General features: G+C 42.2%; 1 protein-coding gene across 4 annotated transcripts; it reads left to right on the top strand.

The window, feature by feature from the left end:
* The first annotated feature begins 740 nt into the window (after window positions 1-740).
* On the top strand, window positions 741-26,782 carry atp8b2 (ATPase phospholipid transporting 8B2). 4 transcript variants are annotated; one of them, XM_040118482.1, is made up of 30 exons: window positions 741-816; window positions 3,980-4,047; window positions 9,871-9,929; window positions 10,061-10,174; window positions 11,940-12,038; window positions 12,243-12,304; window positions 12,497-12,569; window positions 13,073-13,143; window positions 13,248-13,327; window positions 13,852-14,010; window positions 14,095-14,183; window positions 14,407-14,603; window positions 15,401-15,521; window positions 16,053-16,140; window positions 16,599-16,633; window positions 16,894-17,053; window positions 17,176-17,364; window positions 17,594-17,709; window positions 17,969-18,133; window positions 18,491-18,602; window positions 19,297-19,402; window positions 20,371-20,617; window positions 20,854-21,037; window positions 22,121-22,344; window positions 22,453-22,536; window positions 22,752-22,997; window positions 23,088-23,226; window positions 23,842-23,972; window positions 24,558-25,166; window positions 25,266-26,782. In XM_040118482.1, the coding sequence occupies exons 2-30, from the start codon at window positions 4,023-4,025 to the stop codon at window positions 25,362-25,364; spliced, it is 4,083 nt and encodes a 1,360-aa protein (XP_039974416.1). In that variant the 5' UTR covers window positions 741-816; window positions 3,980-4,022; the 3' UTR covers window positions 25,365-26,782. The 4 variants fall into 4 exon arrangements, 3 of the variants coding, with proteins under 3 accessions (XP_039974416.1, XP_039974418.1, XP_039974415.1); XM_040118484.1 differs by having other exon boundaries at window positions 3,958-4,047; XR_005706464.1 differs by lacking the exons at window positions 741-816; window positions 3,980-4,047 and adding an exon at window positions 6,045-6,242 and having other exon boundaries at window positions 25,266-25,624; window positions 26,502-26,782.
* The last annotated feature ends 464 nt before the right edge of the window (window positions 26,783-27,246 follow it).

Here is a 27,246-nt window from a genome sequence, read left to right as displayed (position 1 = left end):
TTTGAATATTAAATTTACCCTCAGGGTCTAATCTTGATTCTGCAGCATTTAATGCTTTGTAAACAGATTAAATTCTTACTTTACAACTTTAATCTATAAAGCAATATGAATGAATGAATTTGCAGACACTATCAGACATATTATTATAACATATATTTACATTGTAATTGTTGAATACACAGATGCAGTGAAATTCCACATGGGAAATTTACAGTAATTTTTGCATTATGATGGGCATAATGCAGATGTGACCTTGAGCAGTGTACAGATGTTGGATGAAATAATGCTGACCGAGCAGCAGAGGGCAGTATGACCCAAAAGGGAGGGGGGAGCAGATGACAAAGTGTATGTTCAAGGTGTTAAAGAGGCAAAGATTTCAATGTGTAGATTTAAAAAAACAAAGTGATTTTAAAAAAAACAAACAAAAAAACAAAAACAAAACAGAAACATGCCATCGCAGCTTCAGTAAAAAATATATAAAAAGTTTTGTTTTCAAACAGTGGACATAAAATCCTAACAAAACGCCACTGCTGCTGAGGTCAGATCATCGGTGACTTCAGGTCTGGGTTTCTGCGCAGGAAGCGCAGATGGAGGTGGAGAAGGTGAAGGAGGTGCAGCCCCTCCCCCCTCCCCTCTCCTCTCGGCACGGTGTCTCCAGCGCGTCCCCGGTGCCAGCTTCACCCTCCCACCTCAGTGGCCTTGTATGATCACGGGCCAGCGCCTCCGAGTCAAGCCCGGAACTTCATCATGACCTCGGCGAGAGGAGCGGCGAGGATGTCTCCGCCAGAAACCTCTTTATAACGCCAACTTCAAAAGGTAGGTTGCGTTTCTTGAGCGGTTGTGGCGGTGGTTCTACCTGCCCTCTTCATGTTTTGCCGGCCGGTTTTGCTCTGCGGTCCCACTTTATCAGCTGGAAATATTGATGTGTGTCTCGGTTTTCATTGTGAAGGGTTCAGCTCTTATTACTGCGCCGGACAGAGCCTTTTGCATTAAAGCTGCTCTGTGCATTCAGTGGACGCAGTCCTAGTTTCAGGGGGATTTTAAAACCTCCCACCACGGTAGTAGAGAAGTTAGTTTAGACCTTCATTAGTCATTACAGGTTCCCAGAGTCAGAGTGAAAGTTCCGTTGTCCCTGTGCAGTGACCCAAAACATCACAAGTACATTACCTGCATTTACTCCAATGGAAGTGTAATGGAGCAATGGTCTTAATTTAATTTCTTCCTAGGGAAAATGTACAACCTTGACTTTGTTAGAGTTATTCTATTCTGCTGCTACTTCACTTTGTGGGGCTGTGCTTCCCTTTGAAAGTAGTTCATTTTAATGGAATTTTGAAGTATTTATTAATATACTAGAAGAGAGTAACAACCACCCTAAACCCCCTTAATTATTATTTAAAGACAGATAATGTGTTGAGCGTATATGGAGAGCAGTCACCAAGCTGAGCACATCCGACACAGGAGATGATGAAAAACAACAACAGTTAACAAAACGAAAGACCATCTCATAGTCATTACCACCCACATCGGTCCATCTATAAATTCAGTTGCTCCTTAGGAAACATAGGCCTACAATCTCATCCTCAGATCAGGCCAATTACATGATGGCTTAACTTTGTAAGAGTTGTTCGAGTCTTTGGTTTTGGATGTCATAAAGATATCACCAAAAAAAAAAATTATATTAGTATTTATTTTGGTAGTGTATCAGAGGAGATCAAAAACTCTGTAATTGAATTCGTCCTCAATGAAATACACAGCCCGACTTCAGAGCAGGCCAAGAGCTTCATGGTTTAACTCTGTTAGAGTTATTCTACTTTTGTGTTGTTTGGGTTTGTCAGGTGGTTTCCTTATGATAATGGCAGCAGTAGGGTAATCTTGTAGTACATCAGAGGAGATTAAAATCCTCTCCAAGGTCAACCTAAACCTCCTTTATTAATATGTGAGGATAGAAAATTTCTTTGAGGATGTATATCCTGTGCCCCATTGAGCACAGCAGACACCGGGGAGAGAGGATTTCAAAACAAAACAGAGCACAGTCTAAGGCCCATTCTCCAAATAGGCACATAAAAACTAGTCTGTCTATAATTAGAATTTCTCCTCAAGACATAAGCCACACAACCTTCCTTCAGATCAGCTTTGACTTTGTTACAGTTATTCTAAATTTTTGATGTTTCAGTTTGTTGTTCTGTGCCTTCTGAAAGTAACTACAGTGATCCCCACTAATCTTGTAGTTTATTTTAACTGGATGTCATGCATTTATCATAGAAAAATATTCTTTTTCAATATATTTGTAGAGGAGACTGACAAACATTTAAAATACCATGAACAAACTTTATTGTGAAGATAGAGTATGTACTATAGGGCACATGCCTAGCAGAGCACAGCAGATGTTGGGTAGAATTACTTAAAAACAATAAAAAATGAAAGACTGCCTAATGGCCATTCCCTAAGGTACAGGACACAAAGAGGGGTATATGCATTACCGGTCTATCTATTATTGTATTTTTTTCTGCTCAAGAAGGGCACAACCTGCCTTCACGGCAGAGACATTACATAATGACTTAACTGTTTTAGATTTTCAGTTTTTAGCATTTAGAGTTATCCTACATTATCTGAGGAGATAAACAATACTGTAAGATAAACTGAACCCACCAGCTGACGTTACAGGAATGTTATATGCAGAACATGTGTGCTTGTTTGTCGTAATGTCTAAGATGTGAAGCACTGATGTTGGTGTTGCAGGTCATAGCCACACATTTTAATTTTTGCTGCTCCAAACCCTCTAAAACTTCAACCAGACTCCAGCGAGGGAGATGAAAGGAATTCTGCCCAGAGGCCTAGAAAGGTGCTCAGATATTCAGTGTGTTCCTGGTAGTTCTCACTCACCAGGCTGCCAGCTTTATTTCATAAGGGCACTGTGGGTCTATAGGGTTATACAAGATGCCAGCCATAGATGGAGAGCGAGAGAGAGAGGGGGATGTGACAACTGAAGGACTGGAGAGGAGAGAGGCGAGAGAACATAGCCAACAGGTCTCATTCTCACTCCCTGTGCTTGATTAGATTGAAAAATAGGTAGTGTATAGTGTAGAAAGTAATGAGAAAGCATGAAATGAAAGAGAAGAGCGTATGACAGGGAAAGAGACGACGCCGATCGGCAGAGCAGTTCTTTCTCAGGAGTATTGATTGGTCACTTGCGGCCTCGAGCCCCTGTCTCCGATACTGTTTGTACCCTCTAGCATGCACTCCAGATCCAGAGACAAAGATGTATAACGCTTGGCCTCTGTGCCCTCATCTCTCATCTTTCTGCCTCTCCTCATCGTTACTTAGCTGAGATAAAACACTGTGAGCGAAAGCTCTGAGGTGTGTAATATTAACAGGTCAGCATAAATTGAAAGAGAGGAGACAAGTGTCAAGGGGAAAGTAAGAAGACTACACACGAGACAGAAGCAGGGAAAAATGTTGCTCCATTATTCTTTCCCATCCACTATAGGAGGGGCCTGATAGTGGATCTGGCCTGACCCACCAGTCCCCAGACACAATGTGCCACAGAGACAAATGCAGTTCTCTGCTGAATGTAATTTCCTCATTACGGCTATAAAACACCGCAGATGGTCTGGTGTGTTTTTGTGTGTGTCCCGTCGTGTGGCTGTTGTAATGTCTTTATCAAAGCAAGAAAAATACATGTCTTACACAGACTGAGACTGAAAAAAAGACATGACAGTAGATGGAGTGCATCACCTGAATACAGGGCATGCTCGCCATCTGCTTTAAGACAAAATGAGCTGTTTCCCCCTCACATTTTGTCTCAGAAGAAAATACCTTTTTCTTAAGGTTCCCACCTCACCTCCATCTTTTTCTCTAAGCATTCCAACCCTCAGCTCTCCACTGTGTCCTCCCCAGCCCCTCACTCCTCACTGCCTCTCTTCATGACTATGGCTACTTCTTATCTCTCTCCTTCAGCTCCTCCTCTTTCCCTCTGCAGACAGTCCCATGGGCCATAGCAGAAGGAAGATTGGAGAGTGGAGATGTTCAGAAAGAGGCCTCCTCCAGGTCAGTACCTGACATTAAACACACTCATTACCATTTCAAATAGCTTCCTTAATGTCAGTGTTCTTGGTGGCTCATAAAGGCCTTTCAGAGTCTCACCTTTTGCCTGATGTAACAAGTGTCTTAAGTGGCTGGATTGTAGTCAGTTAGCACTTATCACGTCACCATACAGGTATAAATGCACATAGGAAGTATGGAGGATATATTCTAATCTAATCATCTGAACCAAATCTTAAAGTGTTCAGAGATGCATTAAGAGCACACTCAAGACAAGCGTATTGTACTTTAACAGCCTTTCGCTCAGGTTTGAAAAGTAAAACATTGTACATATTAGCAGCAACATCTTCCACACCATCTTCTAAATGCCCCACACTTTTGTTCCAATTAAAAATGTAAACACTAGGTTAAAAGGTGATTCTGTTTGTTATTGTGTAAACTTTACATGAATAAGTCAAATGTGAAATCAGGGAGGACAACAGACATATGCTATCGCCAGTTGTAACTTTAATCTGACTTGTAGCTGCACGCAGTCTGGATAAAACATGCATAGTATTGCAAAGTGCAAAAGGTGAAGGTGATTTGCTTAAAGTGACCATGCAGGTTTGGAAGGCAGAGCCTCAGAGATCTTAGTAGCGGAGATGTATTGCAGGATATTAAGCGGCCCCATAAAGGGCATTTTGACATACATGTAAATAAATGCAGAGTCTGAAGGTAAAGTTGCCCTCTTTATGCTGCGCTGTCATCCTCACTTGCATGTTGAAGACTTGCAAACTTGACTGAGTGTGTTGGGCTGATACACAGCATGTAGCAACAGTGTGTAATGAATAGCACTGATTTTTAATAGGTTTTTGTTTTTCGCCCCGAGGGTAATTTTGTAGAAGAATCATATCCATTATAATGCCTGCCATCCACTCTCACCTATCCCTCCTGTGCCTCAGATCTGCTCTGCCCAAAGTTTCTTTATAGCCCAGTCAGTTTCATTAATCTAGCTATAATGACCTTGCTATAGGAACCCAATCACAGCTCTGACTCTTAAATGTATGCGTCAGCTGTAATTGGACAGATTGGGATTTATTCTGGAGCAATAACAGTGGATATTTTCACGCACATGTTTACCTGTAGTGGTGGAAATGCACACATCACCTGCAGTACCTCTTGTTAGTTTTCAGCTGCGTATATGTGCCCACTGCAAATTCAGGAGAATGCATAGGAGGTGTGAGTGCGGTCGGCAATCTTTAGTGTATTGGCACGGGGCTCGCCGCGCAGCACGTGCTCAGGCACCTGCCTGGCCCTTCCCACTGCAGTGCACCTTCTCCCTCCAGACGCGCAGGAAACTGGACTGCCGCACGAGCCACTTTGGCTCCAAACGCCACGGCCGGGCTCCGATCGGCCGGTGCTCGACAGATCCAAAATGGCGCCCGGTTTCCTCGTCCGGCGATTCGTTCAGCTGCGGGAGCCCTGCAGAGGCGGTTGCCACGGTAACGTCCCTCAAACGCGGAGCCTATGCGGTTACGTAATGCCCACAGCGGACAGTGTTTATGTTGTGGATGAGACTCTTAAGAGGATGCAGACTTCTCACGTGGGCGCGTCAATCGATCGATGACGCGGCTGATGTGCGGAATTGGTAAAAACACGACTGATGTGCATTTGTGCAACGAGAGAAAAACTTTACCACCTTTAGGCAATGTAAACGAAACCTACAAGCTACATACTTAACATGCATATAAACCTTAAGCAGTCAGAGCCTGTGGCGAGTGACTGACCTTATCGGAGGAATGACCTCAATGTTTCTGCGGCAGGAGGGAGAGAAAATAGAGCAAGGGGTGGACGGTGGACCAAGTGTGTGTGTGTGTGTGTGTGTGTGTGTGTGTGAGTGCGTTCCTGTGCGTGTGTGTGCGTGTGTGTGTGTGTGTGTGTGTTTTGGAGGCGAGAGAGAGCAACAGAGAGGCAGGGATGGGACAGTGCGTCCTAATCCAACTTGATATGAAGTTTGGAGCGGAGCTTCTCCCCCGCGTCCTTGCGGAGATGTGGCGGTCACGGCGCATGTTTGACGACAATTCACGCGCTGACTGTTAAAGTTAAAGCCAAGATGACAGTACCGAAAGAAATCCCGGAGAAATGGTTTCCAATTGTTCTGCCTCTGCAAAGAAAGAAACAGAAAGGACTTGAGGGAGGCAAATCGGAAAAGAGGAGGACAGGTACGAGTTTGTGTGACAGTCATAGATGAGGTTGGACGGGTGAATTGCAAATGAGCTTTGTATTTCGTTTTGACACTTTTAGTGTTTTTTTTATTTTGTTGGTCTGTTTCTGCATCATCAGAGACATCATTGTAGAAACTGCATTTCACTTCATTTTTCAAATAAATCATTCCTCATCCCAACTGAGTCCAAGTTTCATCCCCCACTCCTCCATCTCACTCACCCCATTTTATACTTAGGTGTGTGTTTTTGTACATATGTGTGTACATCTCATCATACTACATCGCTGCATAGCAGTAATACCTACTTGACTTTTTTTGTTATCTACCACTTTGTTATGTCTAGCCCTTTAATCACTATTATCTGAAATGGATCACTACTATGAGACATCATCCTCTGACATCAACTGACAAACAGTCTTGATCCAATAACAGGGAAATTGCAATGTCAGTCTTCATACTTAATGTCAGTCCTGCATTTTGTCAATGTCAACCAGTGGTATTTGCTTAGTCTCACCCTTTCTTGTTTTTGTTTTGTTTTCAGTTATTTGTCCCAATAAGTATTTGATAATCTGTCTAATGCGACTCAGTGTCATTGCTCAATTTTAGCTGTTTTCCTGATGTTTAGTCCTGACTATGAATTTGTGTTTACATGACTGGGATGTGCATGTGTAAACAAAACTGAGTTTGTCTTAATCTGAATTTTGTTTAAATAAGCGGAGGATGTCCTTGTCTCTGCTGCCTGAGACACTAATCAATCCTGCAGGCGCCAGCGTCCGCTGTCGCTGCACTGCCTCGTCTCTATCCTTACTCCTTAGCTTAACTATCACAAATCACTCTGGATGTGCACCTTCATTTGACCTCCAGCCCATTAGGCTGTCACTGTGGCACTTGCATCGTTTTCAAACAAATTAGATCACTGTGTGTGTGTGTGTGTGTGTGTGTGTGTGTGTGTGTGTGTGTGTGTGTGTGTGTGTTTGTGTGCGCGTGTGCACGCGTGACTGCAGTTGGTTCTGCTATCCTGTTTTCATCTAATTAAATCAGCCATAGTGCGTGATGATCACTTCTCCACAGAGTCTGATCCTGACTTAGGTTTAGTCCCGCCAAGGACAATAACATTCCTCATAGCTCAGACTGACTAGGCACTTTGGTTAGTATTGTTATGACTTCAGTCTGCATAAAATATTTGTGTCTCATGGAGACGTAAGGAGATTCAGAGCTGTGGCACGTGCCCTCACATGTCCAGCCAAGGGGGAAAGAGTGTTAAAGAGACAGGGGGTGGATGAAAGAAAATGAGCGCTATTGGATTAGGCTGCAGTTAGTCATTCTATGCAAGATAGTGCGACATTAAGTATTTTAGTTTGAATCAATATTTATGTACTCCTGTATGTCTCGGGTGTCTGTGTAAACCTTATGCTCGCAGCAGAATAAGCCTGCAACTCAAAGTTTTGTCAGTAATGAAGCTTCATAGATTTATACATTCTTGCTGTGTAGAAGCTTGTCTACGTCAAGGGCTTCCAATGCCCTTGAAGCTGTCAGAGACATTAAACCCTTAATGGGCAGTTTGATCAAGATGCTCATCCATTCAGGTGGGGTTTGGTCAGCAGCTGGCAAGCCTTGGTGACTCCGTGCTTACCGGGCTTGCCCCTTCATGGCCGGTTAATGCGGCGTTGGCACTGGCTGTGAGACAGATCTACTTGGTGAACACTTTCCCCAGAATGCAACATTAACGACCTCCAGATAGAGTGGAGAAGTGCCAGACGGAAAAGGGAAGCGCAGAGAGAGGGCTGGACGAGTTTAAACAGAATAGAATTTGGAGGATCTGCACCTACATTATCAAGACAAATGTGATACTTTTATACTGACAAGAGTTAAAAGAGAGGACATATCAAATACCATCAACCCGGAGCTGAATCCTATATATTTGTGTGCATTTATATACACACAGAAATCTGACAGTTGTAGCTCAAATTTACTTTAGATACACAGTAGATCTAACACTTATATACTATTTATTCAGTACATTGTAGCTATTCCTTGAATATTTCTGGGTATATTAGTCCATTGTGGTTATTACTGCAGATGAATGAGCAGGACTGCTTTGAGGCCACATTGGATTTTTACATGATCGTTGCATCAATGTGATAAAGTACCTACATTTATTAGGTATTTCATTTCCTGGATTAGCCAAAAACAGACATCGCTGCCTGTTTATTTTTAATCAATAAAACAGTTTTTCAGTTGATTGTCCAGAAAATGTACTGTATTACAATATTTATCAACATAATAAACACCATGATACGAGATTTGACCCATATCACCCCTTTTGTACACTTGGAACACTCACCAGACATCAGCATCTGCTACAATCTTGAAATACAAAACAAAGGTAGAGATTGGGAATAATTGTTATTTTTTGACTTGCCTAAATCAACTCTGACAACAGCCCAGCTGGCCTATAGCCGACCAGAACTCATCTGCTGCAACAAATCGGTCTCACTATCTGACAACAAAGGAGAGCTCTTATGGGATCTCCTTAAGTTACCTGTGTTTGTTTGGTGAAGCCGAATACAGCGGAGACAAAGCACTGAGGTGTGAACTGTACAAAGTGAGACAGGGCTTCACAGTGCTGCAGAAACACAGGAAACCACAGTGTCTTTGTTTGTGCGTGCATTTGACTCTGGGGTAATGGCTTCTGATGCGTGATGTCCCTTCCTGTGGCGCCTCGCTGCCTTTCCGTCATCAGTCAAAAGTGTTGAGGACTTCACGGTTTCAGAGCTAGAGTAGCTGTGTGCATAACATATGCTTTGGCCCTCAGTTTTATATCTGTGTGCATGTGCGCATGCATGTGAGCTGTGTACAGCCCTGTGCAAAATAGGCCAGTCATTTTATTTAAAAGCAGTCTCATCAATATTAGAGGAGAGCGGCCTGGTGGAGCAGGAGGGGAACTCCCAAACTACTCTGCTTCAGCATAAACAGAACCCTAAAAACAGCAAGAGGATAAAAGGCAGGGTCAGCAGAGGAGAGGTTCAAGAACGCCAGACAAAGGCGAAGAAATTTCACTGTTTTCATTTTTATTCTCTATAGATTTAGGACTGTAGTGTAATGTAATGTAATAGTTTTCCATCCCTGTTCATCTGTGACTTCCTGTAATGTGTCCCAGTACTCCTTTTGACTCATGCAGATGTACAAAGACACTCATACATGGTTACTTGATGTGTGTACCTAGCCCAGATTACACATCCAGTCATTGAGAGACAGAGGCAGCAGTTAATTACAGATCAGAGGTAATTGGTTTTCTTAGCGTTCTAATGTGTGTGCATGACACAGAATGATTGTGTCTGACCGTCCGTCTCCATTGGTAATGCTCAAACCAACTCCAGCAGACACGTCAGGTTCATTGACTTATAAAGAAATGCACAAACATCCTGAATTATCCTTCCTGCATCTGTCTCCTTCACTCCCACTATCTCTCCAGGTCTCCAGAGGGTATCAATGATATACACATTTTTTAGGTTTGCAGTTTGACACACATGGTTGCAGTGGTTTGGTGGTGGTGCTTTCTGTGTATTTTTGTTTTCATACTGTATCATCCTTTATGACTCATGTTGTGTCTTTTGTTTCTGCAGAGGAGGAAAGAAGGGTCAGAGCTAATGACAGAGAGTACAATGAAAAGTTTCAGTATGCGGTAAGAGAGAGTCCTGTTTTCTCCTCTACATGTTCCAAAATATGGAGTCTGTCATAAAAGATGAGAAGACGTTTTAATCTTTGAAATGATCTGGTTCATATAATTTTCTTTTATTCCCTTCTTTCATCCAGAGTAATTGCATCATGACATCCAAGTACAACATCATCACCTTTCTGCCCGTCAACCTGTTTGAGCAGTTCCAGGAAGTAGCCAACACCTACTTCCTTTTCCTGCTCATACTGCAGGTGAGGAGAGGAGGTAAAGGAGAGATGAAAAAGAGGGTTGTAAGCATGACAGAAGGGGAGAGAAAGATCTGTGCCTTCCTGTCTTTGTGTGGGGGTGAAAGGGCAGAGTTATTGCTTCACATCTCTGAAGAAACAAAGATGTGTGAGAAAGTGATAGATGGTTTCAGACATGTAAACTCAAAAATAGGTATAAGACAAATAATACAAATGAATTATAACAGGAACGGTTGACCATATAGGGGGTGGAGATATTCAAAATCCAAATAATTGCTCTAAAATCAGTTTTGTGGGAAGGTGTGATAACATGCTGTTCATAAAAATAGAACTAGTGAACCTAACTTCACAGCTTTCTGCACTGAGGGATCTGATGGAAAAAGCAAAGTCAGTGCTGACTGTGGGGTAAAATAATTCCTACCTGACAGTTTCATATGAACACCTTTCACTGTCAGCTGATCAGCCAAAAAAAGAAAACGGTTTTGCAACCCAAGTTTCAACCCCAGGTTACGATGTTCAACATTTTCAGCATTGTTACTCCAGTTTTTGTTGATTTTCAACCATGCTAGCGGGATGATTTTAGGGTTGGCAATGTCGGCCCACCACTTAAAAACTACTGGATGGGTTGCCATGAACTTTTGTGGAAAGATTCATGATGAATCATACTACAACCAGTGGTACTAGATCCTCTGATCTTTCCTCTAGCACCACGAGTAGGTATAAATTTCAGTTTTTCCACCGCTTTGATTTCTGACTAAATTCTTGCAAAACGACAATAATGACGTTCCCATCACTTTGTACATCATGTTTAGTGCTAATTCCCTCTGCCAAGGAGGTTATGTTTTCATCCCTGTCTGTTTCTTGGTTTGTGTGTCAGCAGTCCTTAATATTGCGAGATAGGGCATTTTTGACATTTCCATAATTTTCTCAGAAAATAATGTATGGATCTTGATGTAAGAATCAGACACATTTATTAGCTGAGATCTATGACTTTGTAGAATATGGAGCAGATCCAGATAATTATCCGCATTGTGCTAACTATGTTTTATGACAAATAAATCATTTATGTTTCAGACTACTTCCTTTTTCCTTTAATTTTGTAGTATAACAGCTAGACAGACATACGTAGGATTGTTTGACCTTGGCGGAGGTATCCGCTCTACTGAGTGCCATTCTAGTTAGAAAATGATACCACGCCGCAAACGCACTAAACTAAGATGGTGAAAATAGTGAATTATACATGCTAAACATCAGCATGTTGGCATTGTGCGCTTGTTAGCATGCTGACGTTAAACACAGCCTCACAGACTCACTAGCATGGCTGAAGACTCTTAGTGTTGTTATGTTTTAACCTTTAGGTGAGGCATTATATACTCCTCAATAGATTGTGGAAATTGAATAGCCTTTAATGCTTATGAAGCCCTTTTCAAAGCCTAGAGGAAAAACATAAAATTACATGGTAGTCAAACTAAAAACAATACTTTCTTTCTTACACTCTGTGGAACTTATTCACCTATTGGAAAACAAATGCTTACTTTTTAAAAAAAGCACCCAAATACAGCTCATGCTTTTAGCAAGCATGTTTGTGTATTTTGAATTCACTGCTGTTCACCTGCCCACTTGGAACTGTCTTAACAGCGCACTCAGGTTCACAGGGAGCTCAGTGGTCTGCTGTGCAGCTAGGGTCAGATGTAGCTGTCTCTGTATCGCACACAGCCTTTGTGTCTCCATCCGAAATAATCTGTAGATCAACCTCTCTGTCTTTGTCTAGTTGATACCTCAGATCTCCTCCCTCTCCTGGTTCACTACCATCGTGCCTTTAGCTCTGGTGTTGAGCATCACTGCAGTAAAGGATGCCACAGATGACTATGTGAGCACATTTTTTTTACGCACCACACACTCCTGCAATTTTGCATGTGGCGGGATAACATTACAGTGAAATAACAGTACAAGGACTCCCGATTATTTATGGCAGCCACAACTTTGAATTAGCAAATAAAGAAGTGGATTCTGTTGAATATAGTGAGCTCAACTCAGCTCCTGAAAAGCTCACGGTGATCTTTGTCTCCCGCAGTTTCGTCACAAGAGCGACAACCAAGTGAACAACCGTCAGTCTCAGGTCCTCATCCGTGGCTCGTGAGTCTGTTGCTTTGTCTTCATTACTAAGAACTTCCCTTTACTGTTGCGTCTTAAATTGAGTCTTGTAATTATAAAATCTATGAGTCAAGTTTTATCAGGTTTTAATGACGGCGTTTCTTAAGTTGCAACAATTTCACAGCTTCTGTAACTCCATTTCTCGTTACTATTCTCTTGGTTTTGCTGCTGCAGTCTTCAGAATGAAAAGTGGATGAATGTTCGAGTGGGTGATATCATTAAACTGGAGAACAACCAGTTTGTGGCAGTAAGTGTGTGTACAACACAGTGATGTACATCACCACACACATACATGCGCACGTATGCACACAGACAGACAGACAGACACACACACACACACACACACACACACACACACACACACACACACACACACACACACACACACACACACACACACACAGTGACCTGTACTCCCATTCTAATTAAGACTGCTTTATTAAAACCTAGCAGTGGATTATTCAGGGTTCTCTAATCATTTTAGATCTACATATTATAATGATGGCTATTTATACTGTATCATGGACCAAATGCTACAATTTTAAATGGATTTTCAGTAGATTTCCGTATGTGTCCCCTTAGAGGACACTAACTACTGTAGTTACTTGCTTGCAGATGGAATTACCCCTGTCATTTTGTGCTTTGGTAACAGATGCAAACTGTCGTCACCATGTCATCAGTGCTTTTCTGTTCCTGTGCCATCAGTGCCGTGCAGTGGATGCTAACCTCAGCTATCATATGTATTTTCAGGCTGACCTGCTCCTGTTGTACAGCAGTGAACCTCACGGGCTCTGTTACATTGAGACAGCCGAGCTGGATGGGTCAGAAAACACTCCACACCTCACCATGGACTCACAGTGCCTCAGAATCTGCAGGGGCAACAGGATACTACATCTAAATCACTGTGTGTCGTATTATCTTGCAGAGAGACCAATATGAAGGTGCGTCAGTCTGTATCAGTGACATCTGAACTTGGAGACCCGAACAACTTAGCTTCATTTGACGGTGAGAATTGAAGACAATGCCACCTTCTTCTCATGGTTCCTCGTTTGGTTCGTAGTTTTCAGTCTGCCCCCATGTCAACTCTCACACTCTTGCACGTGAACAAAACAAATACACACAAAACTTACACACACACACACACACACACACTTTCTGCCATCCCCTGCCAGCATTTTGAACGACAGCATATCTTCACCCGCCCACCAGTGAACAAAACGAAAGAGTTTCGTGTCAGCACAGCATGCCAACACATACTCCTCACCTGCTCAGCAAAATGCATTACTGCAACAAATCAACCCACACTTGGCCACATATCAGCTTACAAAAGGTGTGTGTGTTTCAGCCTTTGTGTGTGTGAAACAACATCATGATGTCATGAGGATGATTGATTCAACCCTACATCATACAGCTAGGAAACTAAACCTAGTACTATAATTGGATTTGGTGGAAATCTCTGATATAGTATCTAATTTTACCTTTGTGTGATTGTGTGTATATTGTTTGCTCGTACTCTTCTGTGTGTGAAGGTGAGGTGCTGTGTGAGCCCCCTAACAACAAGCTGGATCGTTTCTCTGGGACTCTGTACTGGAGAGAGAAGAAATACACCCTAACCAACCAAAATATGCTGCTGCGAGGGTGCGTCCTCCGCAACACTGAAGCCTGCTACGGCCTGGTCATCTTCGCAGGTTGGTGTGTCTTTGGCTATTTTTGTGTGAGATGTATGTGTGTGATGCATGTAACAGGTCTAACTTTCCCTGTTTTTGTCCCAGGCCCAGATACCAAGCTAATGCAGAACAGCGGTCGCACTAAGTTTAAGCGTACGAGCATCGATCGTCTGATGAACACTCTGGTCCTCTGGGTAGGACACCGCAATCCTCTCCCTTTCATGGCTCATAACTATTTTCGGACATGATCTCAGTGGCTTCAGTCTAGTTTCATATATCCCCTCTAATACTGTATTCTATCCTAATTTGGGCTCAATTGACCGAAAATCCTAATGTAAGAAATCTGATTGTACACTTAGACACCCTACTCTTGCTTTCTCTATCCTCAGTTTTTCTCCATCTGTGTGTTTCCATCAGATCTTTGGCTTCCTAGTGTGTATGGGTGTGATCTTGGCTGTTGGTAATGCAGTGTGGGAGAAAGAGGTGGGGTCCTTGTTTCAGAGCTACCTGCCCTGGGACCCGCCTGTCGACAACTTTCTGTTCAATGCCTTCCTCTCCTTCTGGTCCTATGTCATCATTCTCAACACCGTGGTGCCTATCTCTCTGTATGTCAGGTGAGGAGAAGTCTGTGACTAAGAGACCTATTGTGAAAAATGCTGTTTGGAAGAGTGATGATGGGCAAAAATAAAAAACAATGAAGAGAAGGTGTCATAATGCTCAGGTTACACTAATATTTAGCAGAAAGTTGTTTACACCAACTTTGTTGTGTCCAGAGCACCATATTATTGTATGTTCACAGGGCACTAGGCGATCAGACTGCAATATACAGTGACTGACTACATGAAAATTCGCATGTAAATGGACCAAACATACAGTGATAGCCCAAACCACTTCTGCAGGTGTCTTTATAATTATTTCCTTGAGTTCATTGAAATAAAATAATAATAACCCCCCCCCAAAAAAAAAACCTCCAAGAACTTGTGTAGAGGAGCAGGAGTATGTGGAGTTTAAAATATTAATAATTTGAATAATAAAAACCCAAGCGCTCACACAGGCACGAAATAATGAATTAATATCAAGACAGAGTACAGCAATGACCAAGTAGTTGTAGGCTGAAACCACAGCTTATCACACCTGCCCCTCCTACAGTACAAAATATATGAACAAGCTGCATACAATGCATACCGTTCAGACAATAAATTCAGGTTATGCATTTGTCACTTAAGAAAAAAGCAAAGGTGCTTTTTGTACAACCTCATATCTAAATACAGTTTGTACGTGATGTGAATGGTACTGCCAGGTTTCAAAAAAGGGCATAAAAGATTCATTACATTCTTACCTGTATTTCAACATTTCATTCATCACTACTGGTTTTGTTACCCTCTGTATCCCTGCCCTGTTTGTGTATCAGTGTGGAGGTGATCAGGCTGGGTCATAGCTACTTCATTAACTGGGACCAGCAGATGTTCTGCTCACAGTGTAACACAGCAGCTGAGGCCAGGACCACCACTCTGAACGAGGAGCTGGGCCAGGTGGGCATCCACACACACAGACAGCAAATGCAGCCTGTGTGTCTGATATTGATATTTCATGCATGTTCATCCTAGTTTCTGTTGCTCTTCGGATGCTTCTGATGCTTTGTCAATCAATTTGCCATTGGCATTAATTTAAAAAGTAAATTTTGCATAAACTGAGAAATGGAACCACTTGTTTCATGCTCCAAAAATGAAATGCAACTGCAGACTAAGAGAAATGAGGAGATGAGGAAGCATCACAGATTGTTCTGAAGAATGTATCACTTTCTCAGGCTATCATTAGTGTTTAGTAAAAGCAGTCAAAAAGTCCCCACCATAAACCCATTAAAAAGATTTGAAAAACAACCTTTTTCTTCCATTAAATTATTAAGAGCAGAAGAAAGTTGTAGCTTCATTTACCTTTTTATTTCAGAATACAAACCTAGTTTTAATCTCCTGTTTTTAATCTTATTTTTAAGATATATTTTACAATTACTTTGCTTGTGTTTATCTTTAGACTTACTGTTATCATTTCTTTTTTTTTTTTAGGTTGAATACATCTTCAGTGATAAGACTGGAACTCTCACTCAGAACATCATGAGCTTCAACAAGTGCTCCATCAATGGACAGACTTATGGTAAGAACACACACAAACACACATGTGCAGTATATACTTGTGCTGAATCACTGTGCACACACGCACACACACATATACCTGACATACTGGTAACGCTTTATTTTACAGGTCCCATATGAAACTCAGATGGGTATTGATGTTTGTTTATGAACTGCTTTTTCACTTACCGACTACATAATTTCCTATTTTTTATTTGAAAAAATCAAATAGAATGGGCAGGTACTTCATAACTGTAGCAACTAACACTTATTCAATTAACCCTTATAATTAGTACCAAATTGCGAAGGCCTTTGTTGGAAATATCCTTGTAATCTGCAACTAAATACCAGGTAATTTTTAGGAAATTATGAGGAAGATTTTTAGGAAATTAGCTGGAAAATAACAGGACCTGTAAAATGAAGTGCTACCAAAAAATACACAACCAAGCCTTATACATCTGGTGTTTGTGTTGCTGTCAGGTGAAGTCACAGACCCACTTGGACTTCAGCCAAAGGTAAGCATGTCATTCGAATGTGTGTGTGTGTGTGTGTGTGTGTGTGTGTGTGTGTGTGTGTGTGTGTGTGTGTGTGTGTGTGTGTGTGTGTGTGTGTGTGTGTGTATATATATATATATATATATGTGTGTGTGTGTGTGTGTGTGTGTGTGTGTGTGTGTGTGTGTGTGTGTGTGTGTGTGTGTGTGTGTGTGTGTGTGTGTATGTACTACTAGTTTATGGCATATTTTCAGAGTCCATGACTCTCCTTTTATCTTCAGAGACTGGACTTTACTCCCTTCAACCCCCTGGCGGACCCGGACTTCTGTTTCTATGACGACACGCTGCTGGAATCAGTGAAAGTGGGAGACTCGCACACTCACGAGTTTTTCCGCCTGCTCTCCCTCTGCCACACTGTCATGAGTGAGGAGAAGAGTGAGGGTGAGAAGGATAAGTGGAGAGGGGATTCTGGGAGGTTGAAAGGCAGCATACAGTGACACCAACACACCATCCGTCCATTATTTATTGTCTATTATTTGCTATTATTTTATCTGTCTACCCAGGAGAGCTGTTCTATAAGGCTCAGTCTCCAGATGAGGGCGCTTTAGTGACAGCGGCTCGAAACTTTGGCTTTGTGTTTCGCTCCCGAACGCCTGGGACGATCACCACAACAGAGATGGGACGACCTGTCACCTACACTCTGCTCGCCATTCTGGACTTCAACAACATACGTAAAAGGATGTCTGTTATAGGTGCGGGGGTTTTATCGTTTTGAAACAAATCTGGAAATGTATCTCTACTGATTTTTAATATTAAGCTGGGTGAAAATCAGATGAAAAATCACTCATACATCAGCGCCAAACAATATATGGTCAGACAGCCTGTGTGACCCATTGTATGTAGGAATGACATTTGTTAAAAGAGGAGACTTGTTTGGATCCCTTGGAGTATTGTGTCTTCATTACACTTATTCATTTTCAGTGCGTAACCCAGAGGGCAGGATCCGTCTGTACTGTAAAGGAGCTGACACTGTGCTGCTGGAGAGACTCCACCACTGTAACCAGGAACTGGTGAATATCACCTCAGACCACCTCAATGTGAGTAGACAGACAAGTGCTTTGACTCGTTGGTGGAGCTTCACTGCCATCTAGTGTTTGCGCACTCCAAAGCAGCTGTAACGTTGTCTTTGCATCGACTTTTTCCTGATCAGATAATGACATTGCTTTGTCTTAAATACCCGATAATCGTGGAATAGAGTAGCATCAACCCGTAGGACTTCTTTGTTTCTCCTCATGTGTATCTCCACGTCAGAATGCGTGTATGCTGTTTATGTTTGTGTTTGTACATGTCTGTCAGGAGTACGCAGCAGATGGGCTGCGGACCCTGGCCCTGGCCTACAGGGACCTGTCCGAGGACGAGTGGGAGGCATGGTCAGAGAGCCACCGCTGCGCTGACAAGGCCACCAACTGCAGAGAGGACCGACTGGCAGCTGCTTACGAGCAGATAGAGCAAGACATGATGGTTAGTGGCTTGGTTTGAGAGTGTGCATGTGCATGTGGTTTATATTTAGGTGATGTTCTTTCACTCTGACTTTCATTACTTTGTGTGATCCGCTAAACCATTTGTCTCTCACACAACATGTGCAGTGCCTTCCCCAAAGGAAATAAAAAAGGGAACTTAGTTAATTTTTGAGAGGGATTTTCTTTCTTTTACTGTAGCTGAACAAAATTGTCAGGTTGTCGTGTTGCAGGGCATTACCAACTGACTATTGATTTAATGAGAGGGATTAGTGGCCACGGGTTTTCCGCTGCATTATTCAAGCCATTCCTTCATAACATTTCATATTGGTATGATACTGGAATTTGTGTGTCTGTCTAGCTCTTGGGTGCCACAGCTATAGAGGACAAGCTGCAGGAAGGTGTACCAGAGACCATCGCTGTCCTCTCTCTGGCCAACATCAAAATCTGGGTTCTCACTGGAGACAAGCAGGGTGAGACACACACACTTTTCCAACAACGTTCAGGAGCAGTTTGCATGCTGTTAGTTGTTTAAAAAGTACCAGAGTTTGTAAAGGTTCAAACAAATGAAGAGCCACGTCTTTGTGGTGAGGTGTGCCCTGGTGAGGTCAGTATCATCACTGCAGCCATCTCCTCTGTGCCTGGGTGCTTCCTGTCTTCAACCATTCATGTGTGCATACTGCTGCGCCCCAGTTGCCATTGCACTCATGTAAGCAATTAAGAAACAGATAAGGCAATACCCCAAGACAAATGAACATTGTTGTTTAAAGCTGGTTAAAACTGGTTGTTGCACAGACCAGGAGTCAGTCATCAACAAAGAACCGCAGTCAGTCGGCACGACAGTGATGTTTCAAAATTGGAGAGGCACATGCTGAGTTTGCATGCCAGCAGCCAAAAGACTAGACTTGTGGCTGCTAGACTTTATGAGTGTGCCTGTGACACCTTAATATTAGCATTATAATTTGTTTCAACTTGTGCTGCCAGTCACTTTGTAGGAGAAAGTGTCACTTTTCTCAGTTTGCTATAAAGACTTTCAAATGCTCAACCTTTAATATATCCTAACTTGTATACTATACTGGCTCCTGTTCTCTATATCAAGAATCTCCACTATGTTCAGCTGAAATGCCGAACTGCACTACAGTAACCCACTCTCGTGCTCTCACACAGAGACGGCTGTCAACATAGGTTACTCCTGCAAGATGCTGACAGATGATATGACTGAGGTGTTCATCATCAGTGGGCACACTGTCCAGAGTGTACGGAAGGAGCTCAGGTCAGTCTGTTTGTTTGGACGGACAGCTGCATGTCCATCTTTCCCCCTGTCTGTCTACACTGTAGTATCCACACTGTGAACTAAAATAACCTAAGAAAGGTGTTGGTCAGAAAGAAACTAAGAAGTGTATGCATGATTGAAGTTAGTAGGTGTGGTAGCACAGAGTTCCAGCAACTGTATGAGAACCACTGAACAACATCCCCTGCTTAAAACCAAAAAGCTACTTACAAGTATCATAGCACAACCTCCTCCAAAAAGTGTACATTTATAAAGTCAGTTCACACGCTACTAAAATTTTAACCTTAAAAAAGTGAGAAAATCTAGTGTAAAACCACCAATCTGCACAATGGTGTCTTGTTTGAAATGACTGAAATGGCTGAATGAAACAAATACAATCTTCATAAAAATATGATTTTTTTTTTTATTCCAGAAAGGACTCAATGACTTATATAAACTTCTCACTGTGGTGATTGATGCTCCTGTGACTGCCGCTATACTGCCTCATGTACGAGCACACACTGTTTTTCAATATATCAAATGTTAGTATGGCCTAAAGATTGAACTTGCCTTGGTGGGCTCATAGGAAAGAGCAGACAGTACATACACCACATTTTTAAATACACAAAATACATTAAATAAGGAAGACATTAAACTAAAAACAAAAGTGCCAAAGGTTTACGATTCAACAGTCAAATAAAAAAATATCTTAATGCATTTTAATGCAATGATTCAGTTGCTCCTGAACACCAGATATATGGAGGCAGGCTAGAAACTGAAACATCTTGCTACCATGCTATTTTTATCTCTTCTTTGATTTGTTTGCTCAGCTGTGTCTATTTTCCTCCTCTCCCATCCCTCTTTCACCTCCTCTGTTATCTCCTTCATATACAGCCTGTCGTGTTTTGGTGCTGTCTTTGTGGCACAGACAAGCCCTGTTGATGTTGGAGTTTGTTTGTCTTCCTCACCAGGAGGGCGAGGGAAAGGATGATAGAGCTGTCACGAACCAGAGATGGAGGGAAGGAGGCAGGGATGGAGGGATGGGGAGAGGCGTGTTTCATGGGTAATGGGCTCAGAGAAGGACAAGAAGGAGATGGTAGGGGAGGAGGAGAGGGAGGAGGGAAACAGCAGGAGTGCTCTCCTCCTCCTCCACCTCCCTCCAACCTCATGGACAATATCTCTGGAGAGTTTGCCCTCATAATCAACGGTCACAGTCTGGTACGAATGACACAACCCCACCACACTCCTATGCTACATACACATATACAAAAACCAGCAAGTGCCATGAAGAATTTTAACTGCCCACTGTCAGGAAATAGCAAGTTGTCAGAAATGTGTTATCAACAAGCCATGTTTTTCTTCTTAAAGTTGTTTTAGTCCAAACTGCAGCTCTGACCCCTTACTGTACATTCACCCTTAAACTTCTCGACTCTCTCTTTCCTGTCCTTTGATAGGCCCATGCTCTAGAAGCAGACATGGAGACGGAATTTGTGTCGACAGCGTGTGCGTGCAAAGCAGTGATCTGCTGCAGAGTCACCCCGCTGCAAAAAGCTCAGGTGGTGGAGCTCATCAAGAAACACAAGAAGGCCGTCACTCTGGCTATAGGAGATGGCGCTAACGACGTTAGCATGATCAAAAGTGAGTTATGCAGGCAGGATCAATACATGAAGGATAGCTAAGAGGAAAGGAGGAAGTGTAACTGGATTATTGGTGACACGGAGATGAGAAGGGGAAGAGAGAAGTAGGGTTTAGCCACGTGAGTGCCGTGTCTACCTTTGGGCAATGGAATTTCTCAGCAGAAGTATGGTAGTACGAGACGTTTACCTACTTGGGTAGTCTCTAAGCTGTGTGGAAATATGTGTTGCAGTAGGTTTGATGTCCTCATCAGGTTAAGAACTGGTTTCTCAGCATCTTCAATGTTTTGAGTGTCCCACGGCCAGGTTGGTCAGTCACAACAAACTCATGCTCTGCAGACAAACATTGCTCAAACCCACAGAACTTTGTTTTTAATTCTAGTGGAAATCCCAAAGTTTCCAAGATACCAAAGCTGAACTTCCAGGTATAGTAGGTAACAGATGAAGACATCTAGAATATTTGCATTTGAAACAAAAGGAGGTAACTAGATGTTAAGAGGTTAACCCAATAACCTCATGTTCTGTTTCTCTAAGTGCTGTTTCCCTACGTTTGCAATATTCTTTGTTTTGTAAGTGTTGCTTAACCTTCCATGTTTGTCTGTATATGTGCATCATGTCTCCATGAATACCTGCACGTCTCTTTAAAGGAATTTATGCAAGTACAAAGCAGAAATGTAGTCAGTACAGCAGTGACAGGTGGGGTTGGTTCATATTCTGTGATTTTTGATCTTAAAATCTCAATTTTTTTTTTTTTGAGACATTTGTTGTATCTGTACTGTAGGGTTTAGTTGTGAATAATGACTTTATTAATATTGATAAACCCTTTATTAGCTCTTAAGAGAACATTTATAAGCCATTAATAAAAACAACCTCTTTATTCATGATGTGCACTAACAATTGTATTTTAATTTTTGCTGTTGGAAAGGGAGTTGTATTCATTTCTAACATTATTGAGAAAGTTCCATATCAAAAACCCTACAATAAAGCCAAAAATAAAAGTCCAGTGTTTCCTACTACAGCTGGCTTTATTTGATTTACTTTTCTTTCTTTCTCCATCTCTGTCCATCTCTCTTCTCCTCTCCTCCAGGCGCTCATATAGGAGTTGGTATCTCAGGTCAGGAGGGGATCCAGGCCGTGCTGGCCAGTGACTACTCCTTCTCCCAGTTCCGCTTCCTTCAACGCCTGCTGCTAGTCCATGGCCGCTGGTCCTACCTGCGCATGTGCCGTTTCCTATGCTACTTCTTCTACAAGAATTTTGCTTTCACCATGGTGCACTTCTGGTTCGGCTTCTTTTGCGGCTTCTCTGCTCAGGTCAGAGAGTAGAGGTGACGGGGAGAACGTAAGATCAAGAACCACGGGTTAGGGAATCAGAGGCATGATTTTAACTGTGTGTTTATGTGTCTATCTCCTTTCTCGTAGACTGTGTATGATCAGTACTTCATCACACTCTACAACATTGTCTACACCTCCCTCCCTGTGCTGGCCATGGGGATATTTGACCAGGTCTGTTCAAACTATTACTATGTATTGAGGTTACATGTAAACTGCACATGCTGTATTCTGTCCATGAAGCAGAAGAACCACATGAACGTTGGTGGCCATATTTTTAGCCACGGTAGCGTTGTAGCTCTGTGTTTGGAAATGACAGTCAGTCCGCAGCTTTGGTCTAGCTATTGGCTGCGATGCAGCGCAGTCCCTCACTTTCTGTCTTATTGTAGGATGTTCCCGACCAAAGGAGCCTGGAGTATCCTAAACTGTACGAGCCTGGGCAGCTCAACCTCCTCTTCAACAAGAAGGAGTTCTTCATCTGCATTGCGCAGGGCATCTACACATCAGTGGTGCTGTTTTTTGTCCCCTATGCTGTCCTTTCTGATGCCGCTCAGAGCAACGGAGGGCCCCTCGCTGACTACCAGACCTTCGCTGTCACCACAGCAACCGCCCTGGTCATTGTGGTCAGCATGCAGGTGACTGAGCACAGAGTGGTGTTAGATTTCCTTACAGCTGGGAGCCACTGTATGTAAACAGCCGTTTTTTGCATGTGCTTCTGTGTGTAGATCGCTCTTGACACAGGCTTCTGGACAGTCATCAACCATGTGTTTGTGTGGGGCTCTCTTGGCTCCTACTTCACCATAATGTTGGCTCTGAACAGTCAGACCCTCTTCAGGATCTTTCCCAATCAGTTCCACTTTGTTGGTCAGTCCCCTTTTTCTGTTTAATTTTCTCCCGTACACACATACATCAATACTTCTTGTGGCAGATGTCACCATAGATAATTTAGCAATAATGATATAGTAGCCAATATTTTTTTTACATATAATAATTATTAACAATAATGCATAAGATAATTTTTTAATACATTTTGAACAGTAGGACTTACTTGGAATTAGATTATTCTAAATTATTCAAAGTCAAGCAAATGTAGAAAAAGTATAATAACACTGCATCAGGAAAAAATAAGGAAAAAAATGTAGCAATTAGAACATGTATGTAATGCACCCTGCTATCATACCTGTAATAAGCCTATATCTGTTGATAATATCAGCAATATATTTTTCCGGCTGTATCACCTGCCCACCCACCTAAACACACATGCAAGGATTTGTAAATACATCAAATTCACACACACTTACATCAGGAATTGACCTTCACTGTAATCACCTCCTGAAATCATTTCACTCCACCAGTGAGATCATTAAGTAAAGATGTCTCATATTCATGTGTGTATACATTGTTTTTTGAAAATCTATAAATTCCTAAAACACATTTGTTCATGTTTGTGTGTCTACGTGTGTATCTTTGTAAGTACAGGTAGTGCCCAGAGCACATTATTGCAGCCTGTCGTGTGGTTAACTATTGCACTGGCAACAGCAATATGCATAGTTCCAGTTTTGGCATTCCGCTTCCTCAAGCTGGACCTTAAACCTCAGCTCGCAGACACGGTGAGAAAACACACAAAAATACAAAGTTTCTAACACTGATGTCTCCATCTTCTTCATTGCAACATATGTCACTATGTTGTCTTCTGGGCTCAGCCAATGATTAACTGCACACGTACAAACAGTTCATCTGAGTGTGTGTACTTTCACTACCCTGCAAATATTGACTTCAGTAGTGGACCCTACTGACACAAGCCGAATTTAGTACATATTTATAGGCTGAGTGTGTGGCCCTGTCAGTACAATGACTGATTTGTGGGCTGGGGATAGTTTGATCAACTATTGGAGTGCACAGTTCTTTAAGTGCAGGGCCTACAATAACTTAAAAAAAAGCCTGGAAAACAAAAAGCAAGGCTTTTGTGGTACAGGAGCAATCAAGAGAGTCATCACTGGAAATATAGGATAATTTAGAAACCTTGATTATTAGTCCCAGTATATCAAAAAAATTAGACTTAAATGTGCGGCTGTAAAGTTTATATGTTAGATCATATGAATTGCCTTGCAGATTAATTACATATTATTTGGGTTTCCATGTAGCTTTTAATAATCAAATGATATCCCCCTTCCTGTCCTCTGTTCGTGCTCCAGGTGCGCTACACTCAGTTGGTGCGGCAGAAGAAGCGGAAGCCAGTGGGTCGCAGAGTGGTAGGTGCCTGGCGCGGTGTGGGCAGCGCATCAGAGGGTCGTCTGAGCGCTCGGGGTGGTTCTAGGAGGTCCGGCTATGCCTTTGCCCACCAGGAGGGCTTTGGAGAGCTGATCACCTCAGGGAAGAACATGAGGCTCTCCTCTCTGGCCCTGGCTACCTTTGCCTCAAGACACAGCTCCAGCTGGATCGACACGCTCCGCAGGAAGAAACATACTCACACTCACACTCCCCCCAGCACCTCGGGGGAGTGCAGTCCAGCGCCCAGTTATGTCTCTGGGTCAGTTCCGCCACTTTCAAACTCCTCGTCTGTTCTGGGCAGCTCACAAGATACACCCATTGAGGAGGAAACAGGCACAGCACCAGCCCAAAATACACAGACTGTTCCAGCTTCATTCATACAAACCCTACCAGCTTTAGCGTCGGATTCAGAATCAGCTGCACCTCAGGTTCCAGCTCAGGCCCTCGGAGCTGGTGTCCTCAGCTCCACAGCGGTGAGATGCCATGTGGGAGACTCACCGGGAGGCTGGACGCTCACTCTGGGGACTGTGCAGGTGAGCTGCTGTTATTTCCTATTCATGTATCAATTAACAAAACAGTTAATACACACATGAATCCATACATCCTGTATTAATTCTTCCTCTCCCCAATAGGAAGCTCTGTTTGGTTGGAAGGGCATTGCGGCTCGCACCAGTGCACCGAGCAGCCAAGGCCCACCCTCTATTGCCAAGGAAACCAGCCAGATTGAGTGACACATTCATAATAAATGGAGGAGTTACTTGTTGGCTTCTGTCCATCAGATGTTTGTGCGCACATACAGGATCTGTTCTGTGCTTTTCTGGATGGATACTGAGACACTGAGAGCACACAGACTTTTATAAAAAGATGCAAAGATCTCCTCTCTGTTTCCCAGCTGATGTGTCTCAAAAGAAATCATTTACATCTGAATCACAGGAGGAAGTGGCACTTCCTGATGACATTGACTTTGTCAACTATGAACTAGGATTTAATGGTGATATATTTTACATGTTCCTACGGGATACGATGACTGTGTTCATGAATTGCTGATTGATTATCATGAGATTTACAGTATATAACTGAGGGACAGCAGCGGGTGCAGAAATAGATGTCAAGATAACTTATTACTAATTATCTAAAAGAACGTTTCCGCTCTCCCAAAAATTAGCCTCATTCACAGCCAAGTCACACAGTATCTCTCAAAATCAACAGTGAGTTGAATGAACAAGCAGTGTAACTTTCAGCCAGTGCAGACGTTATAATCTGTAAAAGTGTTCTTTGTCTCTGTGTTGACTATAGTTCTCAGTGAGAACGGTACCTTAAGTTACAAAACATTGCAAGACTCTTGCAAGATTTGTGTCCCTTTTCTCTCACTTATATGTTTTCTTACTTATTTACCCCTACTCCACGTTTTCTTTTTTGCATCATATTGATGTGTTTTATAATGGCTTAATTGAGTTGCACATTAAAGCAAGCTCTCAGTTCTTTTTTTTCTCCTATTTGCACGTTAGGCCTTTTTTGGTCTGACAAAGACCCAGATCATGCTAATGTACCTCTGATGTAATGTCTCATACCACCACAGTCTGAAAAGTAGAATGAAAAGACAAGTTGCCACTGGCTTATTTTAGGTTGGCTCCGGGCACAGTTACATATATTTAAAAGTGGTTTATCAAAGCCTTAATCATACATGTTGTCACTTTTTGTGTGAAAAGTTCATAGTGTATAGATATACTTCAGTAAAGCACTTTAAATTCTTATTTTTAAACTTTATTTTTATTTAAATGAAAGGAAGGTGTTTGGGGATAATCATGCCTTAACAATGCCACAATTTTGGTCCTCTAACCTCTCTTTTCTGATTCCTGATCCCTCAGTCAAGCGTAGCATCCCATCTGAGTTGCAAATGCTCTTGTCAAAGACAGACCCCTGATCTGGACTGGGTTGAGATGATCATTAACTAGGGTGACCAGAGGAACAATCTCTCCCTGTACTACCATCATCAACAAACCAGCTTGAAACACAACAGAATGCTGACGTGGTCTGCAAAAATAAGACACCAACTTATGGAACTTAACTTATGAAAATTAATGTACTGCAACATATGTGGCCCCATGAATTGTCCAAGCAAGGGTCATTTCTTGGGTGAAATGTGGAGCTGTGGAATGGTGGTCAATAAACATTTCATCTCTGTTTAACATGAGGGAAACATACTGTGTCCATGCAAATGTCATTTCATATGGCAACCAAAGTTTAAGGTAGAAATGACTATGCTGCACGAAGTGTTAGACCGTGAAAGTAGGTTCAGTGAAAAAGAGCTGACAATATGAGAATTTTGGGCTCTAAGTTTAACCACAAAAAATTGTTTAGTGGTACTTTCTGTGGCAAAAGCACCCTTTAGTCCTCTACTTTATGTTGGTGCGCCATCACTTTTTATAGGCCTTGGTGAAAATATGAACAAAGAATGGAAGAATTTTTATATATATATATATATATAGAGAGAGAGATAAATATATATATATATATATATATATATATATAGAGAGAGAGAGAGAGAGAGAGAGAGAGAGGCACTTGCTGAGTATCACAGATTAAAAATAATATTATAATGGCAGTCTTATA

Source organism: Xiphias gladius, chromosome 22, assembly GCF_016859285.1.
Source record: "Xiphias gladius isolate SHS-SW01 ecotype Sanya breed wild chromosome 22, ASM1685928v1, whole genome shotgun sequence".
Taxonomy (NCBI): domain Eukaryota; kingdom Metazoa; phylum Chordata; class Actinopteri; order Istiophoriformes; family Xiphiidae; genus Xiphias; species Xiphias gladius.
Note: the sequence above shows the minus strand (reverse complement) of the source record. Positions and strands in the feature narration are given on the sequence as shown.